At 41.5% G+C, this 17,388-nt stretch overlaps 2 protein-coding genes across 2 annotated transcripts in view; one reads left to right on the top strand and one right to left on the bottom strand.

The window, feature by feature from the left end:
• Positions 1 to 222: 222 nt before the first annotated feature.
• Positions 223 to 16,481, bottom strand: shprh (SNF2 histone linker PHD RING helicase). Its single transcript, XM_085258295.1, has 30 exons — positions 16,343 to 16,481; positions 13,090 to 13,680; positions 12,740 to 12,869; positions 12,429 to 12,647; positions 12,199 to 12,277; positions 11,627 to 11,777; positions 11,401 to 11,503; positions 11,058 to 11,317; positions 10,311 to 10,964; positions 9,580 to 9,831; positions 9,415 to 9,493; positions 8,988 to 9,151; positions 7,211 to 7,467; positions 6,872 to 6,993; positions 6,519 to 6,607; positions 6,283 to 6,375; positions 6,060 to 6,167; positions 5,517 to 5,659; positions 5,235 to 5,408; positions 5,001 to 5,063; positions 4,693 to 4,918; positions 4,368 to 4,505; positions 3,945 to 4,046; positions 3,774 to 3,845; positions 3,229 to 3,417; positions 3,055 to 3,147; positions 2,876 to 2,962; positions 1,991 to 2,169; positions 1,276 to 1,356; positions 223 to 1,169 (listed from the first exon to the last, which is right to left on the bottom strand). Exons 2-30 carry the CDS (start codon positions 13,669 to 13,671, stop codon positions 1,073 to 1,075), a joined length of 4,986 nt encoding a protein of 1,661 aa, XP_085114421.1. The 5' UTR covers positions 13,672 to 13,680; positions 16,343 to 16,481; the 3' UTR covers positions 223 to 1,072.
• Positions 11,130 to 17,388, top strand: part of grm1b (glutamate receptor, metabotropic 1b) — a 36,580-nt gene continuing 30,321 nt past the window's right edge. Inside the window, exons 1-2 of the mRNA XM_085258296.1 lie at positions 11,130 to 11,295; positions 15,567 to 15,642. The gene's annotated coding sequence lies outside the window, so the exon portion shown is untranslated. The remainder of the gene's footprint in view (positions 11,296 to 15,566; positions 15,643 to 17,388) is intronic.

The raw sequence follows: 17,388 nt of genomic DNA, 5'->3' as shown, positions 1-17,388 counted from the left end.
CGTTTCTTACTACACAGACTAACAAGAAGTCTGGTAACCATGTAAAAAGGAACACCAGCACGAGGCTGTCCCTCTTTGTTGTCTGGACATCTTAAAATCTTTACAAGTACGGGAATCGCAGTCAGTCAGGTGAAAAGAAAACGCATTACAAGTCAAGGGCAATTCGCTAACAATGCCAAGTACCAGTGAGTCCATGTGTGTGGCAGAAGAGACCATAAAATACAAGAGAGGAATGATTATTTTAATCAGTTTAAGACAAGTAACATTTAATTAATCCACACGATTCTTAAGCTTGACCAGACGATTTTGAGGAATAGAAAAGAATGAGACAGTTGCTGTAAAGCACAAAACATCTTCACACAATTTTTACAAGTTTGATTTACAAGATTAGTTTCCAACAATCTGCACATTGTGCTTCTTTTTGTCTTGCAAATAAGATGGGCGCCATTGTTAGACCAAACTGTGTGGCTTTGTTTCAACAGTGAAATAACTTAAGGTCGATTGCCCGGCCGAAGAAATCCCGCGACAGTCTTTCACTTCAGTTGTAAAAGAGTAAAAGTGAGTTTATGTCAGAGGTGAGCACAAATCAATGGCGTTCTTCCTGCTTCATTTTTTTAACCACACAGTAAAAGGACGGCACAAAGAAATCTGGCAATAACAGGCGGACGACCCGTCACTCACAGACTTTTATTTCCTGAATGTTGTGAGAATGCCTCAAAGTGGTTCAGTCCATCTGGAGATACAGTGAAGTTGCACATAAATGAACACACCTGACTAAATGCGATAAACAAACACAGCTGAACAAGTTGGACCAGTAAGATACAACTATGACAAGTGATGCAAATGCATCAGCTCTAAATTGAGTTAAAATTCAACAAGTAAGAAATTTGTAGTCATCATCCATCAGCGATTTCTTAAAATAGTTTTTGGAAATTCGTTTCATAACATCAGGATGCTTATATAAAAAAAGTGGAATGTGCAAAATTTGTCACCGCTGTGTAAATCGTGAACTCCCTTTTTCTCCTGTTTGCTTTACTTGGTATGTACCAAGTGAGGAGCCCAGTGCTGAGATTCACTCCAGAGGTTCAGTGTCTTCAGTGAACAGATCAGCCAAGTCAGCGACTGTCAGTACCGCAGCCTCCGAGTGCTTCATGGCTGTGCTGGTGTGACTGGAATCAAAAAGACTTTTATTGGTACTTTGACAACAGCGTATCCCCTGACCTCTTAAACTTGTATTTAAATACAAAAATAGCATCATTAAGAACTGACACGCACCTTTTTTCTGCCGTCTTCAGCATTGCTTGCATTCTCTCTTCAATTGTAGATTTGATGAGGAATCTGTGAACAAATGTTGGCCTGGTGGAGAGAGGAAACAAAAATGAGCATTTGTTTAGTTTTTTGTTCAGTAGAGGGTGGATAATTTAATATAAATATTATTTGGATAAAAGGATTAACAAATTCTCCACATTGTCATTCCTTTGTCAGACTTTAACTGCTCCTAAATGAAAAAAAAAAAGTACTCTTAGTTGGATTTAATTTACATGCATTTGTGCATTCTGATGCAGATCTGTAACTAGAAGCAGTGAATAATGATGTGTGTACAGCACTGACAGAGGTGTGCATGCTATATAAGTGCACTTTGGTCAAGAACTGTGTATCCCTGAGCACAGTGGTGAGTAAAAACAAAAAACTAATGAAATCAATTTCAGTGTATCCTGCTGAACTCTAAGTGCTTTATTTTCTGACATATTATAAGCTGCATAGTTGTGGATTTATAGTTTTATTAAATAACTGGAGGTTGCACTCGTATTAAACATGAATCTAAGAAAAAAAAATAAACTGCAGCTTTGAAGTCAATTCTCACAAGATGAGAAAAATGCAGAAGCTTCGTGTAGATGCAGCAACACATCTACACAAAGCTCTAAAGGACCCACAAAGTTATGCTGAAACTTCAGAGGTTTACTGACACACTTTACTGCCTGCTCCTTACTTGGTTTGGCCAATCCGGTGCACTCTGCCTATTGCCTGGAGCTCATGAGCAGGGTTGAGGATTGGTTCAACCAGCAGCACATGTGTTGCTTCGATGATATTCAGCCCATTGGAGCCCGTGTGGAGAGGTAGAAGAAGAATGTTGATCTTCTCTTCGTACTTGAAGGAACTTAGATTCTCCTGGAAAACCACAATGAACAGTGCAATAATGAACAAATTACAGTCATATCTGTATCAAGAGATGCTTCGGTAATTGATTTATTTTAAGAAAAAAATGAGGATTCCCTGAAAATTTATACTGCAATTTAAATACTGTGTATTTTCAAATTCAAACAATTATTTAACGTGCCGATTTTATCCAGTTTCTCCTTTGTATTACACAAAAACATAGACAATGAATGTATTCATTAGTCTTTATATTGTATTTTACTACAGAAAAACCTTAATTGTTATTAAGTTTCTGCATATGAGAGGCAAGAATTCATCTCCAATTGATTAACCTCTTTGTTTGTTGGCAGTATAGCTCACACACAAAAAACAAACAAACATGCGGCCCGGGGTAAAGGAAGAAATATTGAGTTTAGGGTTGGTGTGCTCTCAAGGGAGTGATCTCAGGTAAAAACAAAAAAACAAAAACAACCTCAAATGAAGAACAAGGTGTAGCAGCAAGCCGAACAGCTGTTTTAGCTGCTGGTGGTGGAGAATACACACCAAGGAAAACCTAGTAGGTAGGTATTTAGACAGTCCTTAGACAGGGGGTTTACTGTAAATGTTTAAATCTATCATACAGTCTGTGGTATTTCAACAAAAAACAAAACAATACAAAAGTTAAAAAGCAGGGGTGTGTATTAAAAATTGTGGCGTTCATTATGTGTCAAATTCAAACCTGAAATTTGTGAATCCCGTTGATTTGAGAAAACTCCATGTTATTGTCAAACAAGGCCTTGGCGATGATGTCCAGGACACTCTGCCACTGTGCACAAGAGAAAAGGCAACAAAACAGGTCAGATCCAAACTCGATATCGCCCTAGTAAGTCTTGAAGAGTGCGGATAGTTAACTGTTACCGTGGAGAAGACGAGACATTTGGCCCCGGGGTTGGTCACTTGAATCTTCTTCAGAGTTCTCACAACTGCCTCCACTTTGGTAGAGTGACTTCCCTGACAACACAGGAAGAGGAACGTTGTCATGGCTGTGTTATACATTTATTTTTTTCTTTGAAAATGGGGTCGCTGGCTGACCTTGACTGGTATGTCTTGGTCCTGACTGGATGATTGGGTGGTGAACACGTAAGAGATTTCTGTGTGGGATGTAGTCTGCCTACAAATGGCACACTTGATGGCACGCCGCCTTGAGCCCACGCTGTACTGTTCCACAATGATAGCAATACACTCGTTACAGAAGCAGTGTCCACACGTCAGCACGGCCCACTGGAAAAGAGAGAAGAGCGAGATATTATTCTAAAGTATGACTAGCAGAGTATGGATAACTATTGACATTAATTACAAACACTCGCTAACCACTTCATTAGGTACACCAGTTGAGCTGCTTATTAATACAAATATCTAATTAGGCAATCATGTGACAGCAACCTATTCCATTTAGGCAAGTAGACACGGTCAAGATGACCTGCTGAGGTTCAAACTGAGCATCAGAATGGAGAAGAAAGCAGATTGTAAGTGGTTTGTTCGAAAATGCTAGACAGGCTGGTATGAATATTTCACAAACTGATGATCTACTGAGATGTTCCCACCAACCAAGATGTATAAGAAGTAGTGACTCTCACCTCCTGTCCCAGGGGCCGAGCACAAATGGGACACGGCTCTGGGTTCAGACCTCCAGTAGACTTGTCCTGCGACTGGATCAAGAAATGTATGTTGTTCAGAGTAAGCTCACATAATACATTTAGCTGGGGTAAATTTATGAATTGTGTAATTACTATCACCTATAAAATTACCTTTTCCAGATTTGTGAGATACAAAAACTGGCCGAGCTTCTTTTGGAGCTGAGATTTTGCCACAGCTTGGTCGTTCAGAAGTTTGACTCTGTTCTGCTCCACCTGGGAGCAAAACAATCGAGAGGAGGGGTCAGCTAATGAAAAATATCAGGACACTTTAAATTGCAAATATAAAGATCTATATTATATGTAGAAACCCACTGATCCAACAATAACATGAGAAAACTCGGGGACAGTGAAGAAACCCCCCTTAAATCTCTGCAGACAGTTAGTCTATGAAGCAAAGTAACTCTGCAAAGAGCCAATCCTTTAACAGTCCTAATAACAAGTCAGTCATGTTGTCACAACTTGTATAAATTATCTTTTACCAGACTGTCATAAGCGTGCAGCTATGCTAAATGAGTGTCACTGTCTTTAACTCGCCTCGTGGGGCTCTATGATGTGCGGCAGTTTGGGCTTTGGTTCATCAGGCAGACGCACACGTAGCCTCTCGGTGGCCATACCCAGCTCATCGATGGCTGACACATGATTACGCAGCACCATCCAGTACTCGTGCAGCACCTGAGGACAAACACCAACACCAAAACAAAGACTTAAAAAAAGAATTTTTGTTAAACTGACTCCTCATAATACATATAATAATACCAAATGCCTATTGGAGCCCTACTGGAAAAATGCAGCTTTTTAAAAAATAAAAGATGCTCTTGTTGTCGTTTGTCCTTGTAATGTTGTAGGTGTGCCTACAAACCTTGTACTCCTTCTTCCAATTCTCAAACAGTTCCATAAAAGTGTTTCCTTCCTCCACCAGGTCTGGGTCCATGCGTTTAAGTTTGGCAAAAGACAAGATGGCCTTCAAAGTGCGTTCTGTCTCACTGGCTGCCCACAGACCTCGGCTAGTGGTAGGGAGACGGTCGTCGACCAGCCCCTCTTCATCCTCGATCATTTCTTCAAAGATGGCTGTCTGACCTTTGACGCTGTGGAGGAATTTTACTGATTAACCACCGCTTGGTTATGTAATCTGATTAATGATGGATCTAAAAATACTGCTCTACTTACGTGTGAGAAAACAGCTTGGACTCGTAATCTATGAAAAGTTCATCCGCTTTGCAAAAAACACAGCTAGAAAATGACAAGACAGATATTAGGTAAAATAAGTTTCAGAGTATTTACAAAGAAGTGTTATGTAACACAAGGAAAAGCTGTCATTTAACCTCCACATAACTTTATAAACTGAACATTTTAAGGTTTCTAACAGTGCTTGTACGAAGCTGCAAAATGCTGACGACATACTTGTTGAGTGGCAGTCGCATTGGCCTGAGATGACAAACTGTGGCCTCCTCTATAACTTCTTTCGAGGCCGGACCCTCAAGACTTTTCACTGCATCTTGCACGGTCTTTTGAGATTTCATCAGGTCCTGCATTTGTGTGGTGAGCAGAAACTGCAGACCATAGCCATCACGGAACCTGCAGGACACCAGACACTTGAAGCATCCTGGTCTTTTGATAAGTTCAAGGTAACGGCTTGCAACCACTATGCAACTACTCGGAACTACTTGATAAAAAAGTACTTACTTGTCTGCCATGGAGAGCTTGTGGGCTTGTTGTTTGTAGCTGGACGTCAGCTCATTCTTGATGCGGGACACCAGGTCGTCATCAGTGGAGCAGCGAACTGCCCTCTGAATAACATCCAGCCACCAGGGAGAGTTCAGCTTGACCTTGAGAAAGATAGATAATCATAGTGATATTCAACTACTTTAACTGTTTGTGTAAGTAACGAGTAGAATGCCAATTATAGTGCCATTAGCTACATTTACTATTTTCTTTTTATTAAAATAATTTGATCAGTAAGCTCCAATTTCCTGCTATGCAGTTTTCTTTTTGCTGTGCTAATTTGTTGGAGTTCATTAACAGATCCAAATAAATGTCATTTTAAATACATTTCAAGTAAGTTCATTTTAGGAGCTGCAGAGGATATATATAAAAAGGCAATCAATGCAGAAATTTTATGATCTTAAGATATTGGTTTTGCACTCCTAAACATCACTTATGTCTCTCTTTATATATGTAATCTTTTCATAAAATATGTAATTTCCCCGAGTGTAAAGAAGTTCTCACTTTTCGCTTCAGCTCTTTTATGTTCTGCAGCACCGGCTGCAAAGCCTGCCGAGCATCCGCAACCTCAGAGTCGTATTTGGTCATGTAGTGCTGTCGCAGCTGCTCGGCCTACAGAGACAAGGAGAATGAAAAAACTGCAGTAGTAATTCTTAAAACACAGCTTTGATTTAAAAAGAAGAAAAATAGATACATTCTGACAGTATAATATATATTTGTGAATCACCTCTTCATCTAGTCTGTCATCTCTGAGGGTAGGAGGAATCCCACGATGCTTAGCGCTTAGCAGCTCCATCAAGTTATGGGTAGCATGAAGCCTCTGTTTTACCACAATGGCAAGAGTAATAGAAAATTAATTATGTCAATACATTCTAAGAGCCAGAAACAAAGATTTTAGCTTCTGGTTTTTAAGTCATGTGTTCCCTCAGTCTTTGTAGAGATGAAATGTATGAGGCCACATACCTGTAACGAATCAGTCTTCAGTCTGCCTTTGTGCTCTTCTGATGAACGGAGCACTTCTCTATACATCTCTGCTGCCTCTGCAAACTCACCTGCAGGTGGCAAAGGAAATAGTCATCCTTAGTGCCACTTAAAATGTCCACTACATGTCAAGCAAACAAAGTTGGCTGCACAAATCACCTCAGTGCAGTAACAATAAACATATCGCTTTACTGAGACCAGCCTTAACAAAACATCCCGGTGCAAAAAGTGTCGGGAGACACAAAGATGGGATCATGGCCTCTGTTTTGTTTAAACTAATTCCCATGGGAAACTAAGAGCAAAGGGAGCAGATGTATAGAAGTGGGGATCTATACCTCTGATGATGTGGATTCCAGCCAAACCATTGAGTGCGCACACCAATTGTCTGTGAGCTTCTTCACACTCCACTCGACATTTCTTCTGCAGGGACTTCAGGAGCTCCTCCATTGTCATGGTGCTACAGAGAGGCAGGCAAACCTGCTTAACAAATCCTCCAGTGCAGATTACACAGAATGGGTCAGCTTTAAATAAACACCCCCAGCAACAAAAAGGTTGCTGGGGGGGCTTCAATCATCCTAATGTTATGATCTAGTCCAGCTGGACTGTTAATTAACTGCTGCAGCTGCCTTTAATAAGACCTCATCTCATGCATAAGCATCTTGAGAACACAATACCTTTTCTGCAGAGGCAGGAACTCCCCCCTGACAGCCTGTGGATGGCAGCAGGCTTGGCGCAGCCTGAGCAGCGGGCACAGGATGGTATTGACGGTACGGCGGTCGAGGCTGCCGAGTTTCAGGCTCCAGTCTGAGATCTTCCTGAGGTTAACCAAAGCGTCTTGGGAGCAGACCTCGTGCTGACGGTGGTAGAAGTGACCCTCGACGGGCGAGAAGTGCAACCAGTGCACTTCCTCTGTCTGAGGCGGGATCTGAATCTGGAGAAAGATTAACAGGACCATCTAAGATGAGTACAAACATTCAAAAGAGAAAGCTTTAAGGATGTGTTTCATATGAAAAAAAATGGGTCAAACTAAATACACTCAACAAAAATATAAACGCAACACCTTTGTTACTGCTCCCATTCCCCATGGGATGGACGTAGAGACCTAAAATTCATTCCAGATACACAATATAACCATCCCTCCCAAACAGTGGTCACAAATCAGTCCAAATGTGTGGTAGTGGGCACATCTGCTATATTGAGATAATCCATCCCACCTCACAGGTGTGCCACATCAGGATGCTGATCTGACATCATGAGTAGTGCACAGGTGTACCTCAGACTGCCCACAACAAAAGGCCACCCTGGAATGTGCAGTTTTTTGCGCTATTGGGGGTCTGGGGACCCAGAACCGGTCAGTATCTGGTGTGACCACCATTTGCCTCATGCAGTGCAACACATCGTCGCATGGAGTCTATCAGATTGTCAATTGTGGCCTGTGGAATGTTGGTCCACTCCACTTCAATGGCTGTGCGAGGTTGTTGGATATTCATGGGAACTGGTACACGCTGTCGTATACGCCGGTCAAGCACATCCCGAACATGCTCAATGGGTGACATGTCCGGTGAGTATGCTGGCCATGCAAGAACTGGGACATTCTCAGCTGCCATCTGCCCTGAACAATATGAACCATGATTCATCCGTGAAGCGCACACCTCTCCAACGTGCCAGACGCCATCGAATGTGAGCATTTGCCCACACAAGTCTGTTACGGCGACGAGCTGGAGTCAGGTCAAGACCCCGATGAGGACGACGGGCATGCAGTTGAGCGTCCCTGAGACGGTTTCTGACAGTTTGTGCAGAAATTGTTTGGTTGTGCAAACCAATTGTTCCAGCAGCTGTCTGGGTGGCTGGTCTCAGACGATCTTGGAGGTGAACCTGCTGGATGTGGAGGTCCTGGGCTGGTGTGGTTACACGAGGTCTGCGGTTGTGAGGCCGGTTGGATGTGCTGCCATATTCTCTGAAACGCCTGTGGAGACGGCTTATGGTTGAGAAATGAACATTCAATGCACGGGCGACAGATCTGGTTGACATTCCTGCTGTCAGCATGCCAATTGCACGCTCCCTCATTGCTTGTGGCATCTGTGGCATTTTGCTGTGAGACAAAACTGCACATTCCAGGGTGGCCTTTTGTTGTGGGCAGTCTGAGGTACACCTGTGCACTACTCATGATGTCAGATCAGCATCCTGATGTGGCACACCTGTGAGGTGGGATGGATTATCTCAATATAGCAGATGTGCCCACTACCACACATTTGGACTGATTTGTGACCACTGTCTGGGAGGGATGGTTATATTGTGTATCTGGAATGAATTTTAGGTCTCTACGTCCATCCCATGGGGAATGGGAGCAAAAACAAAAGTGTTGCGTTTATATTTTTGTTCAGTGTAGTTCTTCAGACAGTCTCAATGAAATCCAGGCCAACGATCAGAAAAATACTTTTAAAATCCTACCTGATCAATGACGTCTTTTTTAGCCGATCGCCATAATATCTGAGCGATCACATGGTACAGAGGTTCCGTATTTCCACGTCGATAGGGACGATAAAGAAGCTGGTGCCACCAGTGCTTCACCCAGTATGGGTCAACTCCCAGGAAAAGCACAAGGCCATACAGATCTACAGCAAAAAACAAAAGTTTTAATTATTATTTTTTTTACTGCTGAAGAGACCAAAGACTGAAATCACAACCTTGACAGATTAATTACATCTGTGCATAGATTCAAAAACACTTTGCTTTATTATATTTTGGCAGGTAAAGGCAGTAAAAACCTACACTTATTTTTATCTTTATATCTTTATATGCTACATAAAAAATTCAATTTGCATTCATACTCATAGTATTTCTTTTTTCTTCTGTGGTAACAGCTTCTTCACTTTACCTTCTAAGCCTCTCTGGACTGGAGTGCCGCTGACACACCAGCGGTTAACAGACGCAAGACGTAGAGCCATCTCCGCAGCCTGATGGGATCAACGTCAGGTGGTCGCATAAACTACGTTTAAATAACAAAACAAAGTAAGATGCAACAAGAATTGAATGATCTCACCTTCGCAGTGGGGCATTCCACCATCTGAGCCTCATCCAGACAGATTCGCCACCACTCCACAGCTACCAGAGGACTGGGTATAGCCATGTAACGCTTCTGGTTGCGGAAGCGGCGGCCGTCTTTGCTGTTACTGTGGGGAATGTCAACGTAGTTGAGCTCAGAGCGCAGCACGTCGTAGGTGGTAATGACCACGTCCTGCTCGGCGAGCATGTGAGGCTGAATGAATCCATGTTTCTTCACACCCTGATAAACCTAAAGAGGAATGTGAAAGGCAAAATAATTAGGCATGCTTAAACACAGATGAGAGAGAGAAGAGTGCGTGCTTTAACAAATTATAAAAGATGTGTAGTGCTTGCACAATGTTGTGTTGTTCCTGCTCTGCGTCATCATTGCAACTGACGACTCGCACTGTTGTGATGGTACAGTAGTGTAACATGCAATGATTTAAGTGAGTGTATCATTTTCAGAGTACCTGAAAGTTGGAAGGTAGAGGGTGTATTTTAAACCAAACCCTGGTCTTTCTTAATCTTAACAAAACAGTTTTGTTACTTACATCTAACCAATCAGTTTTGTGCCTAAACTGAGCCAAACAATAACTGTAAATAATCAAAACCACCTTTTGGTTTTACTCAGGAAGCACATTTAAGATTTATTTTATTTTTATTTTAGACTTTAAGCATATTATATATGAGATACTACCAAGAGACTGATGTATGAATCTACTCTCTCACCAGCACTCGTAAGGAGGAGGACCTGATATGCTTGTTGATCTCCTCGACCCACTGGTGGCAGATGGAGCTCGGGGAAATTATGAGGGTGGCTCCTGTGGACACGGGTTTCATGGCTACCAGGCAGTGAGGGCAGTAGAAAGGTGTAGTTTCAAGGCTCTCTTCTTTATAGTTCACACAGTCTGCGTGCTGCCACAGCTGACAGTTCATACACTGGACGCGGGCCTTGTAGTCAATGATGCCGAGTTCACCACAGATGCACTCGAATCTGTAGTCAGGGGTGTTAAACGGGACGACAGACGCTCTGGTGGGGGTTTCCGTCTCCTTGTCATCATCGAGCTGTGAAGCTTCTCCTCTTTCTTCGGGGAGATCAGCTATTCTGCACATGTCTCGTGTATCTGAGTCACTTTTATCCTGAGAAACCTGTAACAGTGCCGTGGAAGAATCCAGCATGTCATCTGGCTGATCTGCTTTCTCATTCAGACTTTCATCCCACTCTGTCTTTGTTTCTGCTTCCTCTGAGACAGGACAGTCAGATGTAGGGGTGCTCGGATCTCTCTGATCGTCTGAGAGAGAGTTTTGTAGAGCTGCCTCTGCCTTTTCTTTTGCTCGTCTCTGAAACATTTTCCTAGGCGTGCGCTCCGTGCTTCTCGAAGTCTTAAGAAAGACAAATGCAGACCAAACTCAGGCAACACAATAAAGTCATATTTGTAGCATGAAACATTCATATTAGAAGTTCTTTATTCTTACAGACTTTGATGATCCTGCAAATGTTTTCTTTGTTTCTTTGTACTTCTTTCCCAGCTTGAACGACCCCGCCAAGCCCCGACCTTTGACCCGGTCAACCATGCCGTCATCTATGAGCTTTGTCAGCGTCTTCCTGATGTGGTTGCGGTTCTTGAGGAGGTCATAGCCATAAGTGGCTCGGATGTAGGTGAAGATGGCATTGACTGAGGCTCCCTTGCCAGATCTCATCTCCTTTATAGCAGTGAGTAGCATGACACGCACAGCTGGAGAAATATAAGTATCATTCAAAAAGGTGTGAAATTTCAGTGACTTATGCGGATTGCCTAAAAAGACTTGAGTGACATACTTGGGTAGGATATTTTAATTTTAGGCTGAGCTTCAGACTTGCAGCTGATAACTTTCTTTCTTTCTAGCGGAGGAGGAGGAACAAAGTAATTCACAGATTTTCCCTGCAAAGCCATGAGATTAAAAAAAGAAATAAATCATAAACCATTGTATGATACATAAGATTTGATTACAACGTTTAGGGAAGAAAACAAATGTGGCATTCATCACAGTAGAGGTCTACTAACCACAGGGAGTGTGAGGGCCTCTTGTTCGAGGTCCTGCCGGGTATGAAACAAGATTAGAGCCAGAACTTCCACCGTCTTTCCAAGCCCCATCTCATCAGCCAGGATCCCACCAGGCCACTCAATGCCAGCTAGTGGAAATTCTCGAATTAAGCTAAAAATAAAAAAAGAAACTAAATTCTAGTAGCTGCAGAACTATATCATACCTGAGAGTCACCTTAATGTGATAACAGCAAGTTTAAAGGTCAACTCATTCAAATTACACACGTTTTTTTCCACTGATGGTGTCCCTTCAGCCTGTTTTACTGTTGTGATTTTAAGATAACAATTCTCCCATCAAGTTTTATGCTAATGGTGCTTAACAAACAAAATAATAACACACACAACTTTTGTGGTTTCAACTTAAATAGTAGTCCCCATAAAAACTGCTGACAGTGAGGCCTGTGGATTATATTGAGTTTAAGTGTAAACTGTTTGCAGAAAGATAAGATTCCCATCATCTTTATAATATTGAAAAGGCAGAAAATGTTTCCAAATGATCAGAACCTTTAACATGAGAATAACTATGTTCTTACCAGCCGATAAAAGGGTTGTAAAAGAGCTTTTTGCCGCACAAAGCGATCAACTCCCGCCAGAGGAAATGCAATGATTGTTCTGCAAAGAAACAGTAAATACTGAATATGATGCTTTTTGAGACAAACCACTGAGATCAAAAATTCTTAAATTCAAAGGGATCTAACTTAATTCAATTCAATTAAAATTCCAGTTAAAGGTGCATGAGCTGTAGGGGAATGAACAGAGGCACCTTTACTTGAGTTGGTCCTGTATTTCTCTCTTCTCAGCATCCAGTTGACTGCTTGACTCTGATAGGGCCTGAGTACAGGAATAAGAGCCTTATGCTGAACGTCATAGGTCACCTTCTGGCTTTCTTCCTGGTGCATATGCCTGACATAATCGTAGAGCTCCTCAACATTTTGCCTCTCCAGGTCGGTATCACATTCTTCCTCCTCATTATCTACGACCTCTTTATGGAGAATAAGCAACAAAAACAAGTCAAGGTGAATTGGAAACCCTGTGCTGCTATAGTATGGTGTAAAGAACTTGGAGTCTGCTTACCGGGAATAATGAAATCGTAGAAATACTCCATTAACTTCTGCATCAGTTGGTTTGCTTTTTTGAGCCGAGCATTTCCCTCACTGAGGAATTCTGGCTTCCCGAGCCCAGTTTCCAGCAAGCAAATCCCCACCTGCCAGACAGAGCCAGGAAAAAGATTAAATATAAAATAATGTTTAACAAAACTTGAACTGTTTGATGATTTGACTAAAGGAGCACAATTTTACTCCAGCCAAAGACAGCTGATTTAAAAAATATATGGTATTACAAGCCAGGTAACTTCATGACCATTTATTAACAAAATCAAGCCTAAACATGGATCTTTGTGTCCCAGTAAAAGTACCTACATATACCTTGACTGAGTCATCTTTTGCCTGGTGACAGAGCTGCACCACCCTCCTCTTCTGTAGCCAGTCGAGGTCCTCCAATGGGATCCTACGGAGGCTGCATTCTGCCGTACAAGTGTCTTCATCAGGACTGCACTGCACCCCTGAGCTCTCATCACAGCTGCTGTAACTGATGCAGAGTTGCTCACCCATCCTGTGAAACGTGAAAGCTCTCTGATCGCAGTCAGATGGGAGCCAGGCTGGCCTGACACTGAACTCCCCAATGAGTGCTTTCCAGATGTGGCTGAGCTTCAAAAGTGGAAACACAGTGAGCGCCAGAGAGGTAGAAGCAGCGGTGATGTCGGACGACGTGTTGGGAAGTTCTTCTGTAAACAGGACAGGGGTGCAGGCAGCCTCTGTGGCGCCCTCTGGAGGGGAGAGGAGGGTGCTACTAGGAGCTGGGTCCGCTGAAAGAATGGAACAAGTCGGTATCTCTTCATCTTCCTGGACTTCCTCATTCTTGCGGTCCTCCAACATGTTCCAGTTCAACCTCTTCTTAGCTTCTTCATCCACCCTCACAGGAGGGGCCCTCTTTCTTCGGCTACTCATGGTGAAGCTCTGCAAAGAGGGCAAATATTATGAAACGCTCACCAAAAAAAATAATCCGTCATACAGACCATGGCTCCACAGTAAAGTGGTTTACTCATTCACCTAATAAGTGAAAGATCTATGGTTCGGTCTCCAGAGGAAACACAAATCCCTTTGGGGCATCCGGTTAAAAAAATCTGTCAAATTAAATATGCAGAGCTACAGAGTATGGCAACACCTGGTGAATAAGGGAGCAGCTGGAATATGTTTTTCTTTTACACAAACAAAATTAAGTAAAATCCAATTTTCCACTAACCAAACATTTTGTTTATTTATGTTGCCTTCTAGCCTATATCCCTCCTTAAATCATTACATTTTTACATGCACTTATGCAGGACTTAATATACTCTACTAGTACTCATGCATAATTCACATTTCAACTAAATCCATATTTATGTATTACTGTGCCCTGGTACAACCTTTTTAAGCTGACTTTATCAGATGACTTTTTCGGAAACTGTCCAGCTCCTGAGTGTGCACAGCATTAATCAACTGCTGGTAGATCCACAGCAAAAATAATGTTTCTACAAAGACTTTTATATTAATACTGTAGTATGTTTGTACATGCATGAATGCTTCTGTTCTCACAGCTAGAGCTTTGTGTCTAAGATGATCCTTTTAGAAGTAATATGTTGACATCATATAGAGTCCATCTAGCCATCCTCTTCCACTTATCCTTGTCAGGGTCGCGAGGGGCTGGAGCCTCTCCCAGCTACCATAGGGCAAGAGGCATCATACAGAGTCAAAAGTAGGAAAAACTGGAGTTTTAAAAAGTTTAACCTCTTGCATCCTTGGGATTACTTGTACATAAGCTTTCTTCATTTTTTTTAAAAACTTTTTTGTTTAAGACGAGCACCCATAATTGCAACAGTTAATTATAATAAGACCACTTCAACGACATATTGTGGATATCCCTTGTGAGCAGTTATTATGAGAGTGGCAGCACCTATGATGTTCAAGGCTGATCTCTTATTCAGCCACGCTATTTTGTTTGGGGAGAACTTGGGTCCTGTGCAACTTCAGCATACCCAAAATACTCTGACATTAAGACACAGGAGAATCTGATGGATTAGAATTAAGTAACAAAGCTACCTTTAGCTGCTTCCCTATTCATGACAGTATAATGCCACTTTTGGCAGCTTTTATGCTGATTGCCCTTCCTGACAAAACCCAAATGTATGTGTGTCTCTGACTGAGCCAGGAATCAATATTGATCATACGTAAGTATTTCATTAAATTGACGTTTAGTCCTCTGATGTAGGGTGGCATGATGGTGTGGTGGTTAGTGACATCACCTCACAGCAAGAACGTTCTGGGTTCAAATCCAGTCTGGATTCTGTGTGGAGTTTGTATTTACTCTGGCTTCCCCCCATTGTCCAAAGATCTCCCTTACGTTACTTGGTGAATGTGAGCCTGTCTCTGTGTTAACCCTAAAATAATGTGGCAATCTGTTATACCCTGCTTCTCACCATATGAATAGTATAGACAATCATTCTGTACAATACAATAATTATAGTTCTACAATTGTTTATTAATACTCACAATTGTATATCTACAATCTGTATAGTTTCATATTTTTAACCATATTTATATCCTTTTCATAGCCTGTACATAGCTTGTAAACTCACTATAGTCTGTACATACTTATAGTTATAGCATATTCATAACATACCTTCATACCGTGTACATTGTAACATACCTATAATAGTTCCATATTCTGTAATATATCTATATTATTGCTAAAGCACTTTCTGGATGGATGCAAACTGCTTTTCATTGCCTTGTACTTGTGACATTTGCAATGACAATAAAGTTGAATTCTATTCTAATTCTAATTCTATTCTATTTCATGACAGCTGGGATAATCTCCAGAACTTGATAAGTTGAAGAGAGTGGATGGACAAATTGAATTCAAGGGCTGTTCCAATAATGGTGAGGCCGTTCTCCAGAGAACAATAGGTGGTGATACCATGTATGTTGATTTCTAATCCGGAAAATGACTTTAACGTGTCCACTTATTTAGGTTGGCACCATAAGCTACTATGTTGATGTTGATCCCAGGTAGAAGTGATCTGCCTTTGTAGTACAGAAAACTGAGGGTTGACCCTGAAGTTTCCTGGTTAAGATGAAACCCTGCTTCACAGTAAAGGCCTCTTATGGGATACAACAGACTTCTTATTTACCAACAGGTCAACAAGGCTCATACTGGAAGATAGCATATCAATGGAAGCAGCATGTGAGGTACTTACTGTGCTATTAAACTATCAAAGAAATGAGACATATCCCACAAGACAACCTGTCAGAGTTTAAGTTTGCATCCACAGCTGGAGCCTGTCACTTCACCTACATTGTATCTGTGTTTACCTATGGCTCAGGCTACATGTATTGCTAGCTGGCTAACTTATACATCTTCTACACGACGGCTTACAAATAGCAGTTTTAAAATTAGCTCCTTCCCTGCGGGGAGAGTTTATCCTCTGAGAATTCAGTCAGCAGCGAAACCATCAGCACACAACAGTCTGTGGTATAAACAGTGTTACACAATGAGAGCACTTTCGCACAGCGCGCCACATTTCATCCCCTGACTGCAAACAAGCAAATTAAAAAGGTAAAAGAAAAAAAGCATATTTACTTGTCGAGCCTGCCTCAAACTGCTCCTGTTAATACAGCACGACGAGAAACCGATTCATGTTGAAGCAGCTCCACACAATCCGGCTGAATCGCTGTACAGTTCATCTACGGACATCAATGTTGACGTCCGCCATTTTTAAATGCAGGAAATGACGTCAAAGCAGGGGAAACTGTCAGATTAAGTTTATCTAACACAAATTTGTATGACTCAAAACTTACAACAGATTAAGTGATTTGCTCCAAATGATTGTTTTTTTGTCTTTCTTTTTGCATTTCTTTACATTTTTTCATGGTTATATATATATTGCCAATATCAGACAAAAACAGACAAAAACTGAGTTTGTTCGAGTCTAATGAGTGTAAAAGTCAATATTTGTATATGACCACTTTTATTCTTCAACTCAGCCTGAACTCTTTCTTCTTTTCAGTTTTCTTGTCATCTCTTCTACTACCACTACTTCATTAACGTTGATGTCCAGGGTCTTGGGAAGGCCAGTCCATGACTGATAGGCTCTATTGCATGTTTTTTTTTTCCAGCTGTGGTTATATTGCATTGGCAGTGTGTTTAAAAATAATTATCATGCTGAAAAATTAAGCAGTTGCCAATAAGATGCTTTCCAGAAGGCAGTGCGTGTTGCATTAAAATCTGGCTGTATGTGTTTTTTTAATGTGTTTATAGTTCCAGGAAATTTGAAAACTGGCTGGCTGAAATATGGTCCCAAACCAAATTTTGCAAAAGGCTGTAAACACTCACTGTTGTACCGCTCTCCTGACCTCTTCCAAACATACTGGTGCCGGTTAGAACCAAATTTCAAATCTTGATTCATCACCCAATTAGACTTGTTTCCACTGATTTTCAGGCCAGTTCTGGTGTAATTTGCCATTTCCTCCCCGTTTCCCTTCCTTAAGAATGGCTTCATGAAAATTTTATTTTTATTGTCAGTAAGACTATTTAAAGGATGCATAAAAATAATTTTGCTTAAACTACGGCTTGTACTTTACTTTTTCTTTCTGGCTGAAAATGACTTAATATGAATGATAAGAAAC

The sequence above is a fragment of the Mchenga conophoros genome, linkage group LG19, assembly GCF_057382185.1.
Source record: "Mchenga conophoros isolate Kocher_MC1m ecotype Shallow Benthic linkage group LG19, M_conophoros_male_GT1.1, whole genome shotgun sequence".
In the NCBI taxonomy this organism is placed as follows: domain Eukaryota; kingdom Metazoa; phylum Chordata; class Actinopteri; order Cichliformes; family Cichlidae; genus Mchenga; species Mchenga conophoros.
Note: the sequence above shows the minus strand (reverse complement) of the source record. Positions and strands in the feature narration are given on the sequence as shown.